Here is a 19,096-nt window from a genome sequence, read left to right on the forward strand (position 1 = left end):
GTCTCCAGCACCCAGGACGGTCATCAGGCATCTGCTGTCCCGAGAGAACGCCTTCAGGACAGCAGCACCTCCATCTATTTGGCAAGGGGAAAATATCCTTTCATTTTAAGAGATGATTTGAAGTCCTGAGCAGATGTTCTGAGCTTAGGTAGCTTTTCAGAAGTAAAACAGCACTCATAGATGCTATGATGTAGTCTTTCAACTCATCTGACATTTCTCTGTGTGTTCTGACATCTTTGAAGTTGCTTTTTCTCTTAGCTGTGATGTTTCCATCCATACTTAGCTTTCTAGCAATTCTTACTTTTTATTCAAGAATCAGTTGAACTCACTAAATGGGGTTCAGACATGCTGTGGAAAAGTCTCCCTGATGAAGAGGAGGGTTAACTAGAAGTTACTAACCTGTTTCCTGAACAGATGGTGGTTTTGAATCCCTGGCCATAACTAGTAGGGTGCTTGTGGGAACAGTTTTTATCCTGAAGGTGCTGTCTTCGTGTGTTTAGGCAGCTATAATCAAGTAGCATAGACTCTGTGGCTTGTAAACAGTGAAAGTGTATTGCTCTCAGTTCTGGAGGTTGGAAGTCCAGTGCAATGTGTGAGGGCTTGCTTCTAGGTCACAGACTTTGAGATGTATCATCATGTGGGGAAGGAACTGGGCGTTCTGCGGGTGGCTTTTATCAGAGCTGTTGTTCAGTTGCTGAGTCGTGTCAGACTCTTTGCGACCTCATGGACTGTAGCCCACCAGGCTCTGCTGTCCATGGAATTCTCCAGGCAAGAATACTGGAGTGGATTGCCATTCCCTTCTCCAGCGGATCTCAACCCAGAAATCAAACTTGGGTCTCCTGCACAACGGGCAGTTTCTTACCACTGAGCCACCAGGGAAGCTCTTTAGCAGAGCTCTCCTCCCATTGAGGAGGACTCCACCCTCATGACCCAAGCCTCTTCCAACGCCCACCTCCTAACAGTATCACAGGAGACATTCAGATTTTAACATAACAATTAGGGAACACACAAACACTCAGACCCTAGCAGGCATAAAAAGTGCTTTTTCCAGGTTTATGGCCTTGATCTTCCTGGAGGGAGGAGCAGGCTTCCTTGTCCATTTGGACAACAGAGGAGAAAGGGGAGGTCAGAGTAGCACAGAAGCACACGCTCAGGGCTTGGACCGCATCCTGGGGGTGTTTCATGGGTGGAGGGTGTGTGTGTGGCGGTGGGTGGGTGTAGGTGTAGGATTATTCAAGCCACAGTGTACGACAGGAATTGAAGTGAGAGTGAGGTTCAAACCAGCAAGAAGCCAAGTTAGTGAATCAGTATGATCCGGGAAAAAGCTGGAAAGAGCCCAGGGCATGGCAGAGCCAGCGGACAGGTCTCCCAGATACTGAGGGTAGCTGACTGGTCCTGGAGAGACCCCATTGCTCCATGTGGACTTGGTCCCTGCTTGGCCCCATCGTCCCTCGTTTTTTGGGACATGGCTCTTCCCGGAAGAACACAGAATTTGGCTGAAAGGTTTAGTTTGATGAGACCTGGGCTCATCAGACACTGGGGGAAACAAGAAAAGGTCACATTCCAGGTAAATAGATGAGTAAACACCCCTGTCTGTGTGCGGGAAATAATAACGCTTGAATTCGGTAGATGATTCGGCAGTTAAGTGAATGTGAGTTGATGTCTCCATCTGCTGACTCCTGCAGCAGCCCCGGTGACTTATGGAAGTTCAAAGGATGATTGTAAAGGATATTCCAGGGGCACCTTGAGCCCCTTCTGTGTGTGTCCATGCTGTCCGTCAGTCTCTGCGTGTATTCCTCGGTGACACTCCTTTGCACTGTAGATTTCACCTCCATGAAGGCAGGAAGAGGTGGGCGTCACATGGAGCAGAGGGAGGAGAGTGCCCTGTGCGCTCCTGAGCCCAGGGAGCACTTTCCAGTGATGCGATGACTAACTTGGAAAGGGTGTTCAGCATCTTCGGCAGACAGCGTGTGCCTTTGTGCAGCCAGTAGTCTCCATCTTTACTGGGACAGCTGTTTTCTCAGAAACAGTTCTGGTGTACATAACTTCCTGTTGCTCACAGACTTCTCGTGCCTTTAGTATCCACAGCGTGAAATGCCTTGTGAATGGTGCAAAATAGGTGAGCCTCCCTTCACACCGGTGTGCTTCTTGCTTACTCGGTGAAAGCAAAGTTTTGAAAGCAAAACTGTGTTCTAGATGCCCTGGATGGTTTTGCAAAGTAAAGGGTAGTTTTAAGGTAGATTATCCCAACAAAGTCTTGTTTGGACCATAACGGGTACATGAGCACTTTGCATTGTTGATGTCAAATCATACATCATTAATCACAAGAGCAGATGCAAAACCAGCCCTGAATTGAATCTGAATGAATATCTTCTCTGCTGTTCTTCTCTCCCTCCCCACAAGCAGGAGGCTCTTCAGCACTCGGCTCACAGGCACGTCCTTCTAAAGCAGCCATTTTCAGAGTGTGACTCAGGCCCCGCCGAAGGGTAAAACTATTTTCATAAAAATACCAAGATGTTACTTTCCTCTTTCTTTCACTCTCATTCCTTGATTTATATACGGTACTGTGGAGTTTTCTAGCAGCTCCTCTATGACACTGTATCAGAAAGGACTGAATGCAGAAACCACGCGAAAGGCCAGCTGTCTTTAATCTAGCGAGACATAGTTTTGTGACATTGTAAAACAGTGCCATTCTTCTCAAAAAATTCTTTTGTTTTGGAAAATATAGTAGCTTTTCCAAAAATGTGACTTATATTAATATGTAATGAATTTGTTATTGCTCTTTTAAATGAATAAGGGAATAAGTATTTTAAAATTTGATTACCTCTAACATGGTATATATCAGTAGACATAACCCACATACACAATGGCCCTGTGGGGAGTTTCAGTGAATTTTTTGGAAGAGTGTGAAGGATTCCTAAGCCCCCAAAGTTTGAGAAACACTGCTGTGAAGTACAGGGTAATATGCAATAAAGCTCTCCTGGCTTGTGGCTGAGATTTAGAAGTTTTCTACCCAAGAAGAGAAGGATTGGCGAAAGTTCCCCATCCATTTAGCCAGGACCTATTTCTTCACTAATTTGGGGATGTACAGGGAAAAGATGAGAAAAAAAACTAATTGCGAAACACTAAACCTTGCCAAAAAATAATAATGTAAAGGCCCACAAGATTGGAGGAGGAATGCAAACATGATACCCTCATGGGGACCGTTTTCCTCCTTATGTGGCAGTTCCAATTTGCGGTGTAACTGATGAGTTGGTGAGACCGCAGAGCCAGCCTTATCTAGTCACTCTGATAAAAGAGTACATGTTTCCCAAGCACCCTCATGGGCCTGGACTGTGATTGAAATTCAGACCCAGGCCCTGCCCTTGGGATGCTGAAATCCCTAGACAGGGAGACAGACAGACAGCAAATCAGCATGCGTGGGCGGGATCCTTCAGTACTGTGCAGAGTGATGCAATGGAAATGATTGAGTTGAAATGACACTTTAGAGAGCTGAGAAAGAAATTCATACAAGATGTCCCGCCAAAGCTTTTCTAAGCAGTCTCCATTTGAGCTGAGATGGGGGTGCTGAGTGGGGAGGAGAAGGCGAGGAGCTGTTCCAGCGGAGGGAACTTCATATGCAGGGACCCTAAGGAAGGACCTGGCTTGCTGGGAGAGAAAACAGCACTGGTGTGGGGTTGAGGTGCGGGGGGTGGGGTTGATGGGGATGGAATGATCAATGGGTAAGAAACAGATTTTACAGGGCGTTGGAGGCCCCGGAGGAGATTTTTTTAATTCAAGTGTGACAAGACATTACTGGAGGATCTTTAGAGCCTGCAAAAGAAGTGATCTGATTTCTGCTTCGTAAAGAATAGCCTGGGCTTCCCAGGCGGCACTAGTGGTAAAAAATCCCTGCCAGTGCAGGAGACATAAGAGATGCAGGTTCAGTCCCTGGGGGGAAGTCCCCTGGGTTGGGAAGATCCCCTGGGGGAGGGCACGGCAAGCCTCTCCAGTATTCATGCCTGGAGAATCCCGTGGACAGCTATGCTCCGTAGGGTCCCACAGAGTCGAACATGACTGAAGTGACTTAGCACACAGGCATACACAGATGACAGCCTGCCATGTGGAGAGTAAATTGGGAGGGGAAGATGAGAGGATGCAGAGCCTGGGGCAGGAGGCTCCTGACGTGAACTGGGTGAGGGCAGACCTTGGGCCCATCTGCAGTCTACTGTGGGCTGGAAGAGAACAGACTTCCTGACGGAAGGCTCAGCAGATGAGCCCGGGGGTGAACAGACAGGGCCTCTGGTTTTGGCTTGAGTTGCTTGCTTTCTCACATCCTGGCAACAAAACTCTGCACGGTAGTTTGTATTATACCTGTTTGGAGATTAGGAAATGGGGCTCAATGAGTTATTCATGGGTCATGAGACCCTTCCCATCATTAAAGGCAGTCAGAGGTCCCTGCCACGGCCCAGTGCCATCTGTGGCCTCCTTTGTTTGCTGCCACACCTCAGCTCGCTGCCCCTGCCCAGGCGAGGGCTTGAGATGAAGGCTCCCTTCCCCGCCTTGCAGATAGCCAGGCCATTACCTGATCCAGCCCCATTCCTGTGCCTCACCTTCCAGGTCCAAGAAATGGGACCAGTAGCTTGTACTGCCAGCACAAGCCAAAGTTTATTGGGACTGGTTTACTCACACTACAGGTGTGTCTTGATTCCCAGAGAAAGGGAGCTTTATTCTTCAGGCTCCGTTGATGCCTTTCCGACATGAGACGTGGGAGTCGTCCTGAAAAACAGTTCAACCTTTATAAAATGAAGGAGGTGAAGGCTGTGGTAGGAAGCAGTTGTGAGAGTTGTCAACATCAACCATTTGGGCTGAGAAAATGGGACCACCTCTTGTGGTCTGGCAGTGGGACGATTGTTTATAAAGACACAGTTTTTGTTTTGTTTTAAAGCCATAAAACTTACATAGTAGTTCAGAGGCTGAATGAAAGGGAGGCAAGAAGCAAGGCAGCAAAAACCCAAATTCTTCAGTCCTGTCTGTGCTCACCTTTCTTGGAGAATGAGCACAGGGCAAAGCTACAGAAGTCTGGGCAGATCTGGAGCATTAAATACAGATCTGGAGTCGCCATTGACACTTAGCTCCACGGCATGAGCTCTGATATGGGCTTCGTGGCTGTGGGGATGGCAGGAGACGGGCTGCTTCTCCGCCTTCCAGTTAGCCCGGCAGCCCTTTCACAAATAACTTTCCGCTTTGGGAATTGAAAATGCACCTTAGCGGTGATTATCTGCTTGCTCACCTATCAGGCAGCCTCTGTCCTTATACCCCTCTGGTTATTTTGCATACTCACGCATATATCTCACAATTTAAATTTTTATATTTTATTCATATGTGGAAGATTATTCCCGCATCTTAGTAAAGCACTACATGTCCTAGGAATGTGATTCCAAACATGTCCATTCCATAAAACCTGTTTAATATGCCATCATTATCTGCAGCATTAAATACATTTTATATCATCACAAATTTTATGGTATATTTAAAAACGAATCTCTACTTAGCTTCAGTGCATTAGGGATTATCCTCAGAGACCCGGCTCAACATGCAGTCATGTTTATTGGTAACTGCCAGAAAATGGCTTGCAAAATTGTTAGTGTCTTTTATTATTCCCTGCCACTGGAGCACTTGCTTGTTAATTAGAAATTTCAACTGTCATAGTTGGCAATTATAGCTTCTGTATCATTGTCTGTTATGAATAGTCAATGAGGGCTGATTAATATGCATGAGTGGCAGTATATATAGCGTGTGCATTGGACCACAATCCAGCTGCCAGAATCACTCAGAGGAGGGAGTGGTGTGTGTGCGCGCGCGCGCGCTTGAGTGTGTGTCTGTATGTCTGTGTGCGTGTGTGCGTGCTGCTGCGAGGGAAAGAAGGGGAGCGTGGAAGGGAGCAGAGTTGTTGGCAGCCTCCAGGAGCACCGCCAGCCTGCAGCGTCGCAGCACCTGGCACCTGAGGCTCTCTGAGGACACCTTCATGCCTGCATGCTGAGAGTGCTGCTCCTCCCGGGCGCCGGCGAGTCCTGCAGCCTGCCTCTGCCAGATCTCTAAACATGGGATGCAGTTTGTGCAGCCTGCAGAAGCCGGAGGAGCAGTACAAACTACTCTACGAAGTTTGTCAGGTAACGCGCTGCCTCTTAGCCTGTGGGAGTGGCCGGGCAGTCACCTGGCTGAGCGTAACTCCTGGGAAAGGAACTGGGGATTTCTGCACGTGTGTGTGTGTGTGTGTGTGTGTGTGTGTGTGTGTGTTTGAAAGGAAACAGCCTTTCTGACATTTCTGTATGTTTTCTATGAAGTCTGTTAGGTGATTTCCTTGACAGTGGCCCCTGGGTGCCTGTATTTGAGTATTTAAATAGAGGATCATAGTGTGTTTCAAGCTGCAATGTTCCAAAGCTGTTTCCACCGTCTGCTCTCTCCAGAGTGGCGGACAGATGTCCTAGGCAGGGTCAGCGCGTGGTCACACACCCTTTGAACAAGTTGTGGGAGACATGGAAGATGATTAATGTTGGCCCGGTTTTGTCTCTGTTTACAAATAGTTGGAAGGCGCTCCTTTCAGGAGAGCATGGGCCTCTACCGCAGACTGCAGCCTATGAGCAGCTTCTTGTCACAGGACATGTGGTTCAGATCCACGCTTCACACTTGCTGTTTCTATACCTCCCCCTGTGAAAAGTTTAAGAACTTCCAGAGCGAGTGGCGTGGGTTTGGCTGCTATCTTCCACAGCGCATGGCTTCTCTAAACTTCTGCAGCATCACCAGTGGGAAATTTCAGTGGGGATGAAACGGAGTATTTACAGCACAATTCAGAGAGCTTACCTTATGTTCATGTTGAGTGCTTCCTAATGCTTCAGTCTTCCCTTGTACTAGGAGATTTTCACACCGTTATACCTGACAATGTAAGATATTTTTCCCCTTAAATCATTCTAACTCCTTCAAAATTTTCTCTGTTAATCACAAAAAAATCGTAATCCTGTTACAAAGGAATTTTAACACTAGCACATTAGAAGAATGCTGTTGGTGAGAAAAAAAGGTGCTTGTTTGGTTTTCATAATAAATGGTATATTAATACATTCTTGAAAAGGGCTAGGCTTAAAATTTTGGTTAGCTGTCGATTGGGTGCTATTTTTGCATGAGCCAGCAGATGGCGCTTAACATTAAATATACAGCAAGATTTGTGAGTTGGCTGCCTCTGGACAAAAATCTAATGATAGAGTAACTGAGTGAATGAAAGAGGGCTGTGTGGGCTGTGTGTGCGGGTGTGTGTCTGTGTGTGTGTGTGTGTGTGTGTGTGTGTGTGTGTGTGTGTTTCTGCACTGAGGCATAGAGAGGGTCAAAACAAATCTTTTGGGGCTTAGGCACCCAGGCCACTCTCCTCTGTGAAGAGCACATACCTTTCAAAAAACAAGCATCTTAAATAAATTTTGGAAATAATACATCTGACGTATGACCTCTTGCTCAGGGATGTGCTGGATTCTGCTCCTTTCAGAGCAGTCCAGGGGCACTTTGGAGGTCTGGGTAGAAGTGCTATTGCCCCTGGAGATCTGGCTCTCTTGTTAACATACATTGATGTTGTAATCCTAAATTTGCCAAGTTATCACGTGCAGTGAGCCCCGGTTCTCAGAGAGTGAGGAATTTAGAAGGGAAACAAGTAGAACAACAGAACCATCACCAAGGTGGTTATATACAGATGCTCACCGATGCATATAAGACAAAAACTCTGCGTAAAAATGTAGTATTAATAGCTTGCTTTTTTTTGTTGTTTTAACCATCAATGCATGAAAATACTATTTCACGTACATTGCTGTAGATGTAATAATTAAACTGACACCCTCCAAAAGGTCATCCTACCACATTTTCTGCAAATCTGCATTAACCTGTACGTTATGCATCTGTGTTATTTGGGCTCTTCCCCCTCAGCCCCCAAAAAGAGAAAGCCTAGGTGTTGTGTGTGTGTTTGTTACTAGGTAAATTTATGTGGAAATATTTCTGGCCAAAGCATCATGCAGTAAATTGCTGATAAATGACTTTCATCCGGAATCCACTTTGTCAGCAATTTAGGAAGCCATGTAGATTTATTTTCAGGAAACTCAAACTACTTTTCAGACCCATTACCCTTGTGCCAACTAAGTAAAACCCCCCTTTCTCCTATTCTTTGGGAGTCCTGAACCGTAGCATAAAGGAATTCACAAAACACTTGCAGGAATTAGTAATTGCATTCCCGCTCTTATTATGCAAAGCCTTATTAGAGCAGAGAAATTAAGGTTTCCATAAATTACAGTTGCAGAAGGTCCAGTGTGTCTGGCTTCAGTAAGCCCTTGTAACAGCCGCACAAAGAGGATCAAATATTCTGGGGCTCAGACTTGATCCTTTCCTCATCCAGAGATAATTCAAAGAGATGCTCTTCATTAGGGCCTTTGGCAAGCTGCCCACAGTTTCTTTTTGGGACTGCTGTGAGCTTAATGATGCAGAACAATGGCCGTGCCTCTTGTTGCAAACATACCTTATTGTACCTTTAATCACAATAAGAAAACACCAAAAACACACGAACTTGCCTGGTCATTAGAGGACATTGCAGAAGCGCACACATCCCAGTGATCTCGGCTGTGTGTTAAGGAATGCCCTGAGATATTTGGGGATGTGTACACTACTTCGATGGCGAGGACAAGATGCACCTCCTGCCCACCCTGGGATTGTCAGATGCTTTGTGCTTTAATGGTGACTGTGGCATCCTGTGGAGCATCAGACAGGGCCCATGCCTATGAGAGATTTAAGATTTAACTTAGCAACTGCTTCATGCTTTGGAAAGCCTTTGCTTGCCTTGAGTGACTTAGAATACTCAGAAGCACTGTTGAAGTGGAAGGACAGGGAAGCAGAAAGGACAGGGAAGATTCTTTCAGGTTATCGAGGGCTGTAATCTTCAACTTGGGTAAATTAATTGGCCTGTGAGATCTCATATTCACAGGATAGCATGACAGGGAGTGTCACAGCTCTGGAGCTGTGGTCTGAATCGATCTGAAGCTGATGACCTGTTGTCAGGTAGGGGATGTGTGAGCAGAGATGGGGAAGTCTACCCCTCGGTCGGCTTCGTGCCCGTGACTCCATCATAAGCCAGGCACCAGCCCTCCACCCAGCAGTGCTCCTTCAGGACCAGGGGGAAGCCAGCTTGTGGATGCTTTGACGGGGCTCTTCTCACGAATGGAGACCTGGAGTCGGGGGTTGCGGGGAAGCAGGGATCCACTAGGCTGAACATTCATTCCTTCTGCCTCTTCTGATGTCAGCCAGAGACTCTTGGTAGAATAGTGGCCTTTGCAGCTTGATGACCCAACAGAGAAGTCATTCTGGTGTTAGTTATAACAACTAACACATTCACTAAAACCTTCATGCAGATTTTCAAGATGGCAAAAAAAAAAATACTGATAAATGACAGTGATGCTCTTTTCAGCAACCACAGTATTATTTTTAATTTTTATTCTCTTATTGAAGTATATTTGATTTACAGTGTTTCAAGTATACAGCAAAGTGATTCAGTTATACATATATACGTATCCTTTTTCAGACTCTTTTCTGTTATAGGTTATTACAAGACATTGAATTTAGTTCCGTGTGCTGTATAGCAGATTCTTGTTTGCTTTATATATAGTAGTGTGTATATGTCGATCCCACACTCTATAGTATTGCTTATTGAGCGCGTACTATATGCTGGTGCTGTGCTAAGTGGTGACCGTGCATTTCTGCCACAGCAGCACCAGGAGATAGGTAATGTTACTATCCCATTTCAAAGATGAAGAAAGTGAAACCGAAAGGACTTATGAACGGGGCTGTGAGCCACATCTGATTCCAAGGTTTGTGCAGTCAGTCTTCTCTTGTATAAATCGTTTTCATCACGGTCCATGAGTTGACCACCAGTGTTAACACGGGACACTTGTTGTGAGTTTGCCCTCGCCTTTGTGGGGCTGTCATGCAGACACCACATTCTCACATCGGGATGGACCTGTGCTGCTTGGCAGCTGTCATCCTTCTCTCCTTTGGGCCTGTTCTCTTACAAATGAGAGGCGTTTCTAGGGAACCTCTGGTCCCTCACACTGGGGCAGGGTGGAGAGGGGAGTGGTGAGCAAAGAGCTCGAGAGTTACTAAGAGTTCTCACTGACCCCCCGCCCCCCACCCAAGCAACTTTAGAACAGATGATTTGAGAAAGCTCCTTTTGTTTTACTTCTTAGTAACAAAGAATCCTTTAGAAGAGGAATTTGTGCCCTTTTTAGGCCATTAATGTTGTTGGTTTTGAACAGCAAAGATTCTACCCAGTAACTGTAACTTGCCAGAAAACTAAAGATATAAGTCTTTGTGACCCTTTCTCTGTCAATCTATTGATACGTTAGTTGGTTTAAAAAAAAAAAAAAAAAAAAAAAACAGATTTCTGTACTAAATGCTAGTGCAGATCTGCAAGTTTAAGGACTATTCTGGAAACTTGACAGTACACAGTCTTATTTTCATATTTAATTAGCTACATTCAGTACTCAGGTGAGTTTACTGCTTTAAAGCGAAAGCAACTGAGTCCACTGAGACCCATGGGCTGTGGCCCACCAGGCTCTTCTGTCCATGGGATTCTCCAGGCAAGAATACTAGAGTGGGTTGCCATTCCCTTCTCTAGGGAATCTTCCCGACCCACAGATCAAATCCAGCTCTCCTGCATTGCAGGCAGATTCCTTACCACCTGAACCAGGGAAGTTCTGGTACAGAGTTAGTGGTGGTAAATTAGATGGACATAAACTTGACCTCTACACAGCAGCGTCGAACCTGGCATTCTTTTCCTGAAGTTAGAAGTGTGTTTGCTTAAACAGGGTATCAATAGATTCTGAAACCTTTGTTTTAGCAGTGGCTTTACTAAATTAAATTGCTGAAATAATTTACTAAACTAAGTTACTAAACTAATTTCTGAGTTAGTTAAGCAAAGCAGGTATGGAAAAAGAAAGCCTACTTTCTCCTGCTTTGACAAACTGGGGCCCTTTATTAATGAGTACGGCGCCTGTCTATGGTTGAGAAAGTCACTGCTTTCCGCGTATACATTTACTGTCTCTAGCTGTTGTTTTCTCTTCAGTTAACAATGGATCATAAGCCACTTTCATGTTAAGAAATGAAAAGGCATAGCTTAGGGTTAGAACAGGGCTTACTTCTCTCTTTCCTCCTGTCTCTTTTTTAGGTAGAAAGATATGGGCTTCCCTGGTGACTCAGAGGTTAAAGAATCTGCCTCCAATGCAGGAGACCTGGGTTTGATCCCTGGGTTGGGAAGATCCCCTGGAGAAGGAAATGGCAACCCACTCCAGTATTCTTGCCTGGAGAATCCCATGGATGGCGGAGCCTGGTGGGCTACAGTATATGGAGGAACTAAAAAGGAATTGTCCTGCTTTCCCCATAGAACTAAGCCCAGTTAACCACCACCCAGCTTAGATATTCTTCTGAGTGTTCCCATGAGGCCATGCACACCCTTGTATTCCTCTACTGAGCTTCCCATGCTGCCGTGCACACCCCTGGATCCCTGCACTGAGCCTTCCCATGATGCCCTGTGCACCCCTGGACCCCTGCACTGAGCCTTCCCATGATGCCCTGTGCACCCCTGGACCCCTGCACTGAGCCTTCCCATGATGCCCTGTGCACCCCTGGACCCCTGCACTGAGCCTTCCCATGATGCCCTGTGCACCCCTGGACCCCTGCACTGAGCCTTCCCATGATGCCCTGTGCACCTCTGAATCCCTGCACTTTGCCTTCCCATGATGCCCTGTGCACCCATGAATCCCTCTGCTGAGCCATCCCAAAGGCCCTGCGCATCACTCTATCCCTGTGCCTCCTTCCACTTGGTCTCTGTAGTTCTTTGCTCTTCGAACCACCTCTATTATACTGTGACTTCCTGGAGGGTTTCATCACCACATTTACCTCAGCACATGGGCTGATTGAACATGTTGGATTTTGTATGTGTCGGTGAGAGCTGAAGAGCAAGAAAAGAAACAAGGGAACTAGTTAGGAACCCTGAAAGACAGCTAGCTGCTAGATGAGATGACCCTGATTGGGACCCAGGAGAGTGAGGAGGGAGAGCAGAGGGATACAGACAGGTATTTTTCATTCATTTGGGCAACATGTTCACCCAGGCAACCGCTGAGCCCTGAGCTTCTCTGTGCCTCGCTCCCTGGCTCCCCAGGGCCCTTGGTGTAAGAGGAGCTGTTTACCGGAGACTGCAGGGAGGGCCCTGCCTACGCTGGCCTCCTCTGTGGCTCCGTAGCCTCACGCCTCACTCCTTACCCCTCCTCACCTGCCCTGGTCCCCACAGGCTGCTTTCAGTACCCAGAACCCTCCTCCTCTCCCAAGGCTTTCCCACGGCCCATTCCCTTCCTCTGCCACGTAGTTCACCAACGCGTCCTTGAGGCTGCAGCTTAAATGTCCCTCTCCCTTGAGAGCTCCCCTGATCTGAGGCTCCCCCCACCTCCACCAGCTTTGACCCCTCTGTGCAGAGTTTATTTCCTTTCTGGCATTGTCACAGCTCACACACTTATTAACTTGCTTATCATTTGTCTCCAGCACCCAGGAAAACATGAAGGTGGGGACACTGCCTGTTCTCTGTGACACCCCTGGTCCTGACACATAACCAATAACTAATCAGGACGTGCTTACCAAATTAGCTTCTGAATGAGGAATGGCTCAACTGGGTCCCACCTTGGTCTGGAAAGGTTTGCACAGTGACAAATGAGCCCAGGTCCCCAGCCTCTAATGGCTCCCACGGATACAGCTGCACAAGGCCCTGAGGCAGGCAGCCGGGGGTCACCGGGGAAGGCTCTGCCCCAGTCGCTGCATTCCTGTCACCCACCTGCAGGGGCGAGCAGAAACAGACATACAGAGCGGTGGAAAAAAATGAGTTTTTATAAATGACTTTTCTTACCCGCAGGAATGATGCAGGGAGAGGCTGTAGTTAAGTTGAGGAGGAAGAGGTGCAAAAGAATACTGTCAGCAGCTCTGAGTAGAGGCCCACCAGAGCTGAAACAATGCTCATGCCTTCTCTGCCTCTGTGGGATTCAGCAGGGGACGTAGCATCCTCCCTGAAGCGTACAGAGCCGTGTTCCTGGCAGTATCACCTTCAGTGGTATGGCAGGTGTCATAATATTAGTGTGATGCTGTCGGGCTATGCGGCGGAGAGGCAAGCATGAAACCATCAAGAGTGAATTCATAGACTTCAAATGGCCCATTTTCTCATTTCTCCACCAAGGGAATATTGCATTGTATGTGTCTCTTAGGGAACTTTGGGAATGGGTCCCTTTCCCAGTCTTACTAGTCATCAAGCAGAATGTTTTTCTTAAGTTTTCTTTTGGATAAAGTGAAAGTGAAAGTCACGCAGTTCAGTTCAGTCGCTCAGTCGTGTCTGACTCTTTGCGACCTCATGAATTGTAGCACGCCAGGCCTCCCTGTCTATCACCAACTCCCGGAGTTCACTCAAACTCATGTCCATCGAGTCAGTGATGCCATCCAGCCATCTCATCCTCTGTCATCCCCTTCTCCTCCTGCCCCCAATCCCTCCCAGCATCAGAGTCTTTTCCAATGAGTCAACTCTTCGCATGAGGTGGCCAAAGTACTGGAGTTTCAGCTTCAGCATCATTTCTTCCAAAGAAATCCCAGGGCTGATCTCGTTTAGAATGGACTGGTTGGAAAGTCGCTCAGTTTGCGACCCCATGGACTATACAGTCCATGGAATTCTCCAGGCTAGAAACTGGAGTGGGTAGCCTTTCCCTTCTCCAGGGAATCTTCCCAACCCAGGAATCAAACTGGGGTCTCCTGCATTGCAGGCGGATTCTTTACAAACTAAGCTGTGAGGGAAGCCGTTTGGATAAGTAGGCAGCAAGACAAGCTCTTCTTCTCAGACATTCAAATGCGGATCAAAAATGTAACCATCTGCAGGTCAATACCAAAAAGGTTACTTTATTTTGCTTAAGCAGAGTTTTCCAGTAGATTTTTATGTACTCTCTAGTTTACAAGTGAAAACTTGTAGGTAAGTGAAGTTCTGTCTATAAAAGATACATACATACACACACACCCAGTCCTGCCATGTAACCAATAACTAATCAGGACATGTTTACATATTTACTGATCAGAAGTTTTACAGATAGAACTTCACGAACCTTCAGGGTTTTGTTTTGTTTTGTTTTTAACCTTTTCCCTAGTCAGGATCACCCTAAGCTCCAAAGTTATCCTGTGTCACCCTAACCACCAACTGTCCTACTCCAAACATCCCTTTCCTAGTAGTCAACAGGAAGGTAATCTAATGAAAGTAATTCCGAATAATGTGAACGAAGGTGGGCAGAATCCTCCTGCCAGAAGACAGTGTTTTTATAAAGGACCTTGTTACCCAAATGGATCTTGATTTTCTGAAACTGGGAGAAAGTAAGTTTGATCAGGGACTTCTTTGTGATGATGAGTCAGTTAGCTGTCACCCTAATGACAGTTCAAGATATACGGACCCCACTGCCGGGGACGTTCAAGCTGCAGGACTTGGTCTCACTGTTTATCCATCAATTAAACAACATCAGTGGCCAGTCTTAGATAGTTCTCTTAGGCACACCTCTAGTTCTTTTATCAGAGGATCAGTGTTTTTAGAGGTTCTTTATAAGTATTGCAAAATCACCTCCCCCCACATAAGCCTGTGTAATACCCACGAGTACGCAAAGAGTCGGACACGACTGAGCAACTGAACTGAATGTGAATGTCTACCTGTCCTCCCCCATTCCTATACTCCCTGGGTATTAAGGATAGTCTCACTTTTTTGCCTTTTGGATAGCAAAGACCAGTGGAAGAGGAGAATGGACTCTCATTTTGTAACTTCCATTCTGACACCTGTTTCAAGGCATAAAAACCCCTCTAGGACAGGTTCTCAAAGTGAACAGGCATCATAAATCACATGGGAGATCTGTCAAAACACTGGGTCCTGTGCATCACCATGAGGTTTTAGTTGCTACTAGTCTGGGTACCACCCTTAGAGAATCACTGCTCTAGGAGACACATAGGTAATTACATGTAGGTAGGTAGGTGGAAAGAAGGAAAGAGGGAGAAAGGCAGTCAGAGAGGATGAAAAGACAGGATGTGGAGGAAAGGAGGGCATTTGGGAATGTACCTTTTCAGTTTCACTAATGCCAAATTATTTCTCATCATCTTGGTAGAGATTCTCATTGCCACCCGTCCCTGTCAACACTTGGTATTGTCTGACTTTTTCACTTTCCCACCTACCGAACACGGAGAGGTAGCTCACTCTGGTTTGAATCTGCTTGATTCACACTGTTAATGATGCTGAGCACATTTACCCTCAGTATCCTCAGGGACTCGTTCCAGGAGCCCCTGCAGGCACCCAAATCCACAGATGCACAAGTTCCTTGTGTAAAATGGTATAGTGTAGTGAATGCAGCCAGCTCTTCATATCCCCAGACGTAAAACCTGCAATTACAGGGGGCCAACTGTATTTTTTTTCAAATGTATCTTCATCTTCTTGGAGTTCATTTTTCTTTGGTGAAGTGTCTGTTCAGGGTTTGCCCAGCTCTCTATTGGATTTTGCATCTTCTTCTCTTGGCCTGTGGGAATTTAAAAAACTAGTCCAGATACGAGTCCCTTGTCTGTTACGCGTTTTGAACAGTTTCTCTGTTTGTCACATACCTTTCCCTTCTCTTTATGACGTCTTCCGATGAACCACATTCCTTAATTGAATGTCACCAAATAGTCTTTTCTTACGGTTTGTGCTTTTAGTCTCTGTTGGCGAACGTGATCTCTACCCTGAAGTCACAGAGCTACTGGCCTTTGTTTTCTCCTAAAAGTTTAATATAAATTTAGCCTTTTCCAGTTCCCGTCTTATATATGGTGTAGGTTGGAGTCCAGCTTCATCTTTCATATGATTTTCCAATACCACTTGGAGGAAAGTCTGCCTCTTCCTAGTCATGGGGTCGTGCCAGCCTCCCTGTATGGCCAGGGCTGTTTCTGGTTCCTTTCCTGTCCCGGCACCAGCACGGCACTTAGGGCCTCTGGTGTATCCTCCTACAGTTTTGCAGTCATTTTTGATCCCTGACAGAGCAGGTCCTTTCCCAGAGTCGCCTTGGTACATTCTTCTTGGCTATTCATGGCACTCTGATCATTCATGGAAGTGAGATGTTCAGTTTGTCAAGGTGACATGTGAGTAGTGTTCTTTTTCTCAAAATGGGTGGGAGGTTTATAAGTCTTCATTGTAACATTGTTTACAGTGATATATATATTTGATGTTTTTTAATTTAGTCAATATTTGATAAAGGACAAATATTAATAAAAGCCTTAAGAAGAAATATCTTATTTTAAAGCCATCCCCTTCCCCCAATTCTGAAGGAAAGTAAATCACGAATAGTAATGGTGGGAGGGGTTGATAAGCTATAAAGATCTTGAAAAAATACAGAACACTGCTTTATTTTTTTCTTAGCATAAAGCATTCTTCACTCACAAAAGAATTCTCCCAAACCATAACATTTGTTGTAACAGAAGAGAAGGCATCTGTAAGGGTAGAGTCAGAGCCGGAGTCTTTATAAACACATTTCCTGAGTTTGCGTGTCTGCCTGTTTCTATATAAAGAAGTCTTCAGCAAACTGTTGTCTCTTTTGCGAACAAACAACGCATAAACCAAATACTGCAGACACTTACCATTCAGCGCATTAAACCAGTGGAAACAGAGTTAATTTGTCAGACATCTGGGAAGATAGCAGTCTCCTCCCTGTGTTGCAGTTTACCATAGAATTACCAGACTCGTTCCTGTTCCGCACACGGGACGATCAGTTGCTTCCCTCCCCTGCCCAAAGTGTCAGTGGATGTGGCACACAACGTTCAAAGTGATATGCACTTTAATAAAAGAAAACTCCAAAGGATAGGAACCAATTTCCCTTCATCAGGCAGCTGCTCACTATTTGGAGAGTTGGAAAATCCGAGGGAGAAATTACTGTCCCTCATAATGATATTTCTCGTGGCGTCAGGAGGTGGAAGCATTGGATGCCCCCTCCCCATGAGAATCTCAATGGTTCTTTATATCCGGGATTCCATTCCTTTTTATCTAGCTTATGAAACGCTCGATGTGAGTACCATATTGTACATCCTGTCCGTATTAGATACTGGCCACCCTCTGCTGCAGTTCCATTGATGTGTTCCCTTTTGGAGTGAGTCCTTAACAAGGGGTACCTCTCTTGCCCCGGGACTGGCGTTTTCTCCTTTTTATTTCGTGCTGTGGCAACTTTCTAAACTGAAGCTTTGCTGGATAGGGCTCGGTCTCTGGAAAACTTTGCAGGTTTTGAAGTTTAAGTTGTTCGGCGAGTCTGTCTTACCTCTCCCACGCTGATGAAGTTTCTGTTCACGGCTGTCCACAGAGTGGAATCCTGGAGCCAGAGGCTGTTCCCCTAAGAGTGAAGGGAGGGGGTCGACCACCACAGAGAAGTCAACCGGGTGTCGGTGCATCTCTTTCTTCTCAGATGGCCCTGAGGTTTCAGAACCAACGCTATTTCATATGCAGCCACAGTCAAGAAATGGCCAGACAGAGGGGGAAGCAATTCCATGATTGCGTTATTTGTCTTTGAATGAATAGTGAAGGCCCAGGGTGAATGTATTCTCATAATTTGGAAATTTATGCCTATCAGCGTAAAATAAATAACGGTAACAGCGATAATAAATAACTTACTGAATGCTATTCTCAGTGCACATGGTTTATATACATGCGTTGTCGTTGTTTAGTCGATAAGTCGTGTCTGATTCTTTGCAACCTCACAGACTGTAGCTCGCCAGGCTCCTCTGTCCATGGGATTCCCCAGGCAGGAGTACTGGAATGGGTTGCCATTTCCTTTTCCAGGGGATCTTCGCATGTCCTGCATGGCAGGCAGATCCTTTACCACTGAGCCACCTGGATAGCCCTATATACCTGTGTTGTCGCTGTCCCGTCATTTGGTCATGTCCAACTCTGCAACCCCATGGACTGCAGTACGCCAGGCTTCCCTGTCCTTCACCACCTCTCGGAACTTGCTCAAACTCATGTCCATTGAGTCGGCGATGCCATCCAACCATCACATCTTCTGTCGTCCCCTTCTCCTGCCTTGAATCTTTCCCAGCATCAGGGTCTTTTCTAATGAGTTGGCTCTTCGCATCAGGTGGCCAAAGTATTGGAGTTTCAGCATCAATCCTTCCAAAGAACATTCAGGGTTGATTTCCTTTAGGATTGACTAGTTTAATCTCCTTGCTGTCCAAGCGACTCTCAAGAGTCTTCTCCAACTCCGTAGTTCAAAAGCATCAGTTCTTTGGCACTCAACCTTCTTTATGGTCCAACTCTCACATCCATACGTGACTCCCGGAAAAACCATAGCTTTGACTATTCGGACCTTTGTCCACAAAATAATGTCTCTGCTCTTTAATACGCTGTCTAGGTTTATCATAGCTTTTCTTCCAAGGAGCAAGTGTGTTTTCATTTCATGGCTTCAGTCACCATTTGCAGTGATTTTGGAGCCCAAGAAAATATACATGTGTTATATGCCATGTAATTTTCATATAGCCCCTTAAAGTTCAGGTACTGTTATCAGTTCCATTTACAGGCAAGACAACTGAGAGTGAGAGGAGCCAAGTGACTTGCCTGGAATCAAGAGGGAGAGCATTTATCCTGTTTCAGAACTAATTCACATGCAGACCTGACCCTGGGCAGGTCCCCTCACTCCTTCCTTCCACAGACCCTCCGAGGCCCCTCTGTGGTCCTTGTATCATGCCAAGTATCAGGCACTGCCGTGGAGGGCAGAGCCCCTGCCCTGTGGCGCTGACCCTCATGGGAAGAAGGGGGAGGGAGGCCAAAAATAAATCTTACACCAGTGAGCTTGTACTTACAGTGTAAGGCAAACTGCAAGGGAACATGGGTCAACTGCAGAAGCACTGACCCAGAAACTGTGCTTGGTTTTGTCCTCTGATACATGGAGGCGGGTGTGCAGCTTCTGGGGGCACATGAGTATCAGTCTGAGACCGCCTCCAGGTGGAGGTTCACCTTATTGTTTGATTAAAGCAGGAGAGG

At 46.2% G+C, this 19,096-nt stretch overlaps 1 protein-coding gene across 4 annotated transcripts in view; it reads left to right on the forward strand.

Annotated features, from left to right (window-relative positions):
* Positions 1–19,096, forward strand: part of PDZRN3 (PDZ domain containing ring finger 3) — a 268,425-nt gene that overhangs the window by 201,697 nt on the left and 47,632 nt on the right. The window contains exon 1 of one of the 4 annotated variants that reach the window (XM_042235955.2): positions 1–6,152. This exon is cut by the window's left edge and continues 139,197 nt beyond it. The exons of the other annotated variants lie outside the window; for them this stretch is intronic. Coding sequence (XP_042091889.1) covers positions 6,084–6,152 — 69 coding nt within the window. The 5' untranslated portion in view covers positions 1–6,083. The remainder of the gene's footprint in view (positions 6,153–19,096) is intronic. 4 annotated transcript variants of the gene reach the window in all.

Source organism: Ovis aries, chromosome 19, assembly GCF_016772045.2.
Source record: "Ovis aries strain OAR_USU_Benz2616 breed Rambouillet chromosome 19, ARS-UI_Ramb_v3.0, whole genome shotgun sequence".
In the NCBI taxonomy this organism is placed as follows: domain Eukaryota; kingdom Metazoa; phylum Chordata; class Mammalia; order Artiodactyla; family Bovidae; genus Ovis; species Ovis aries.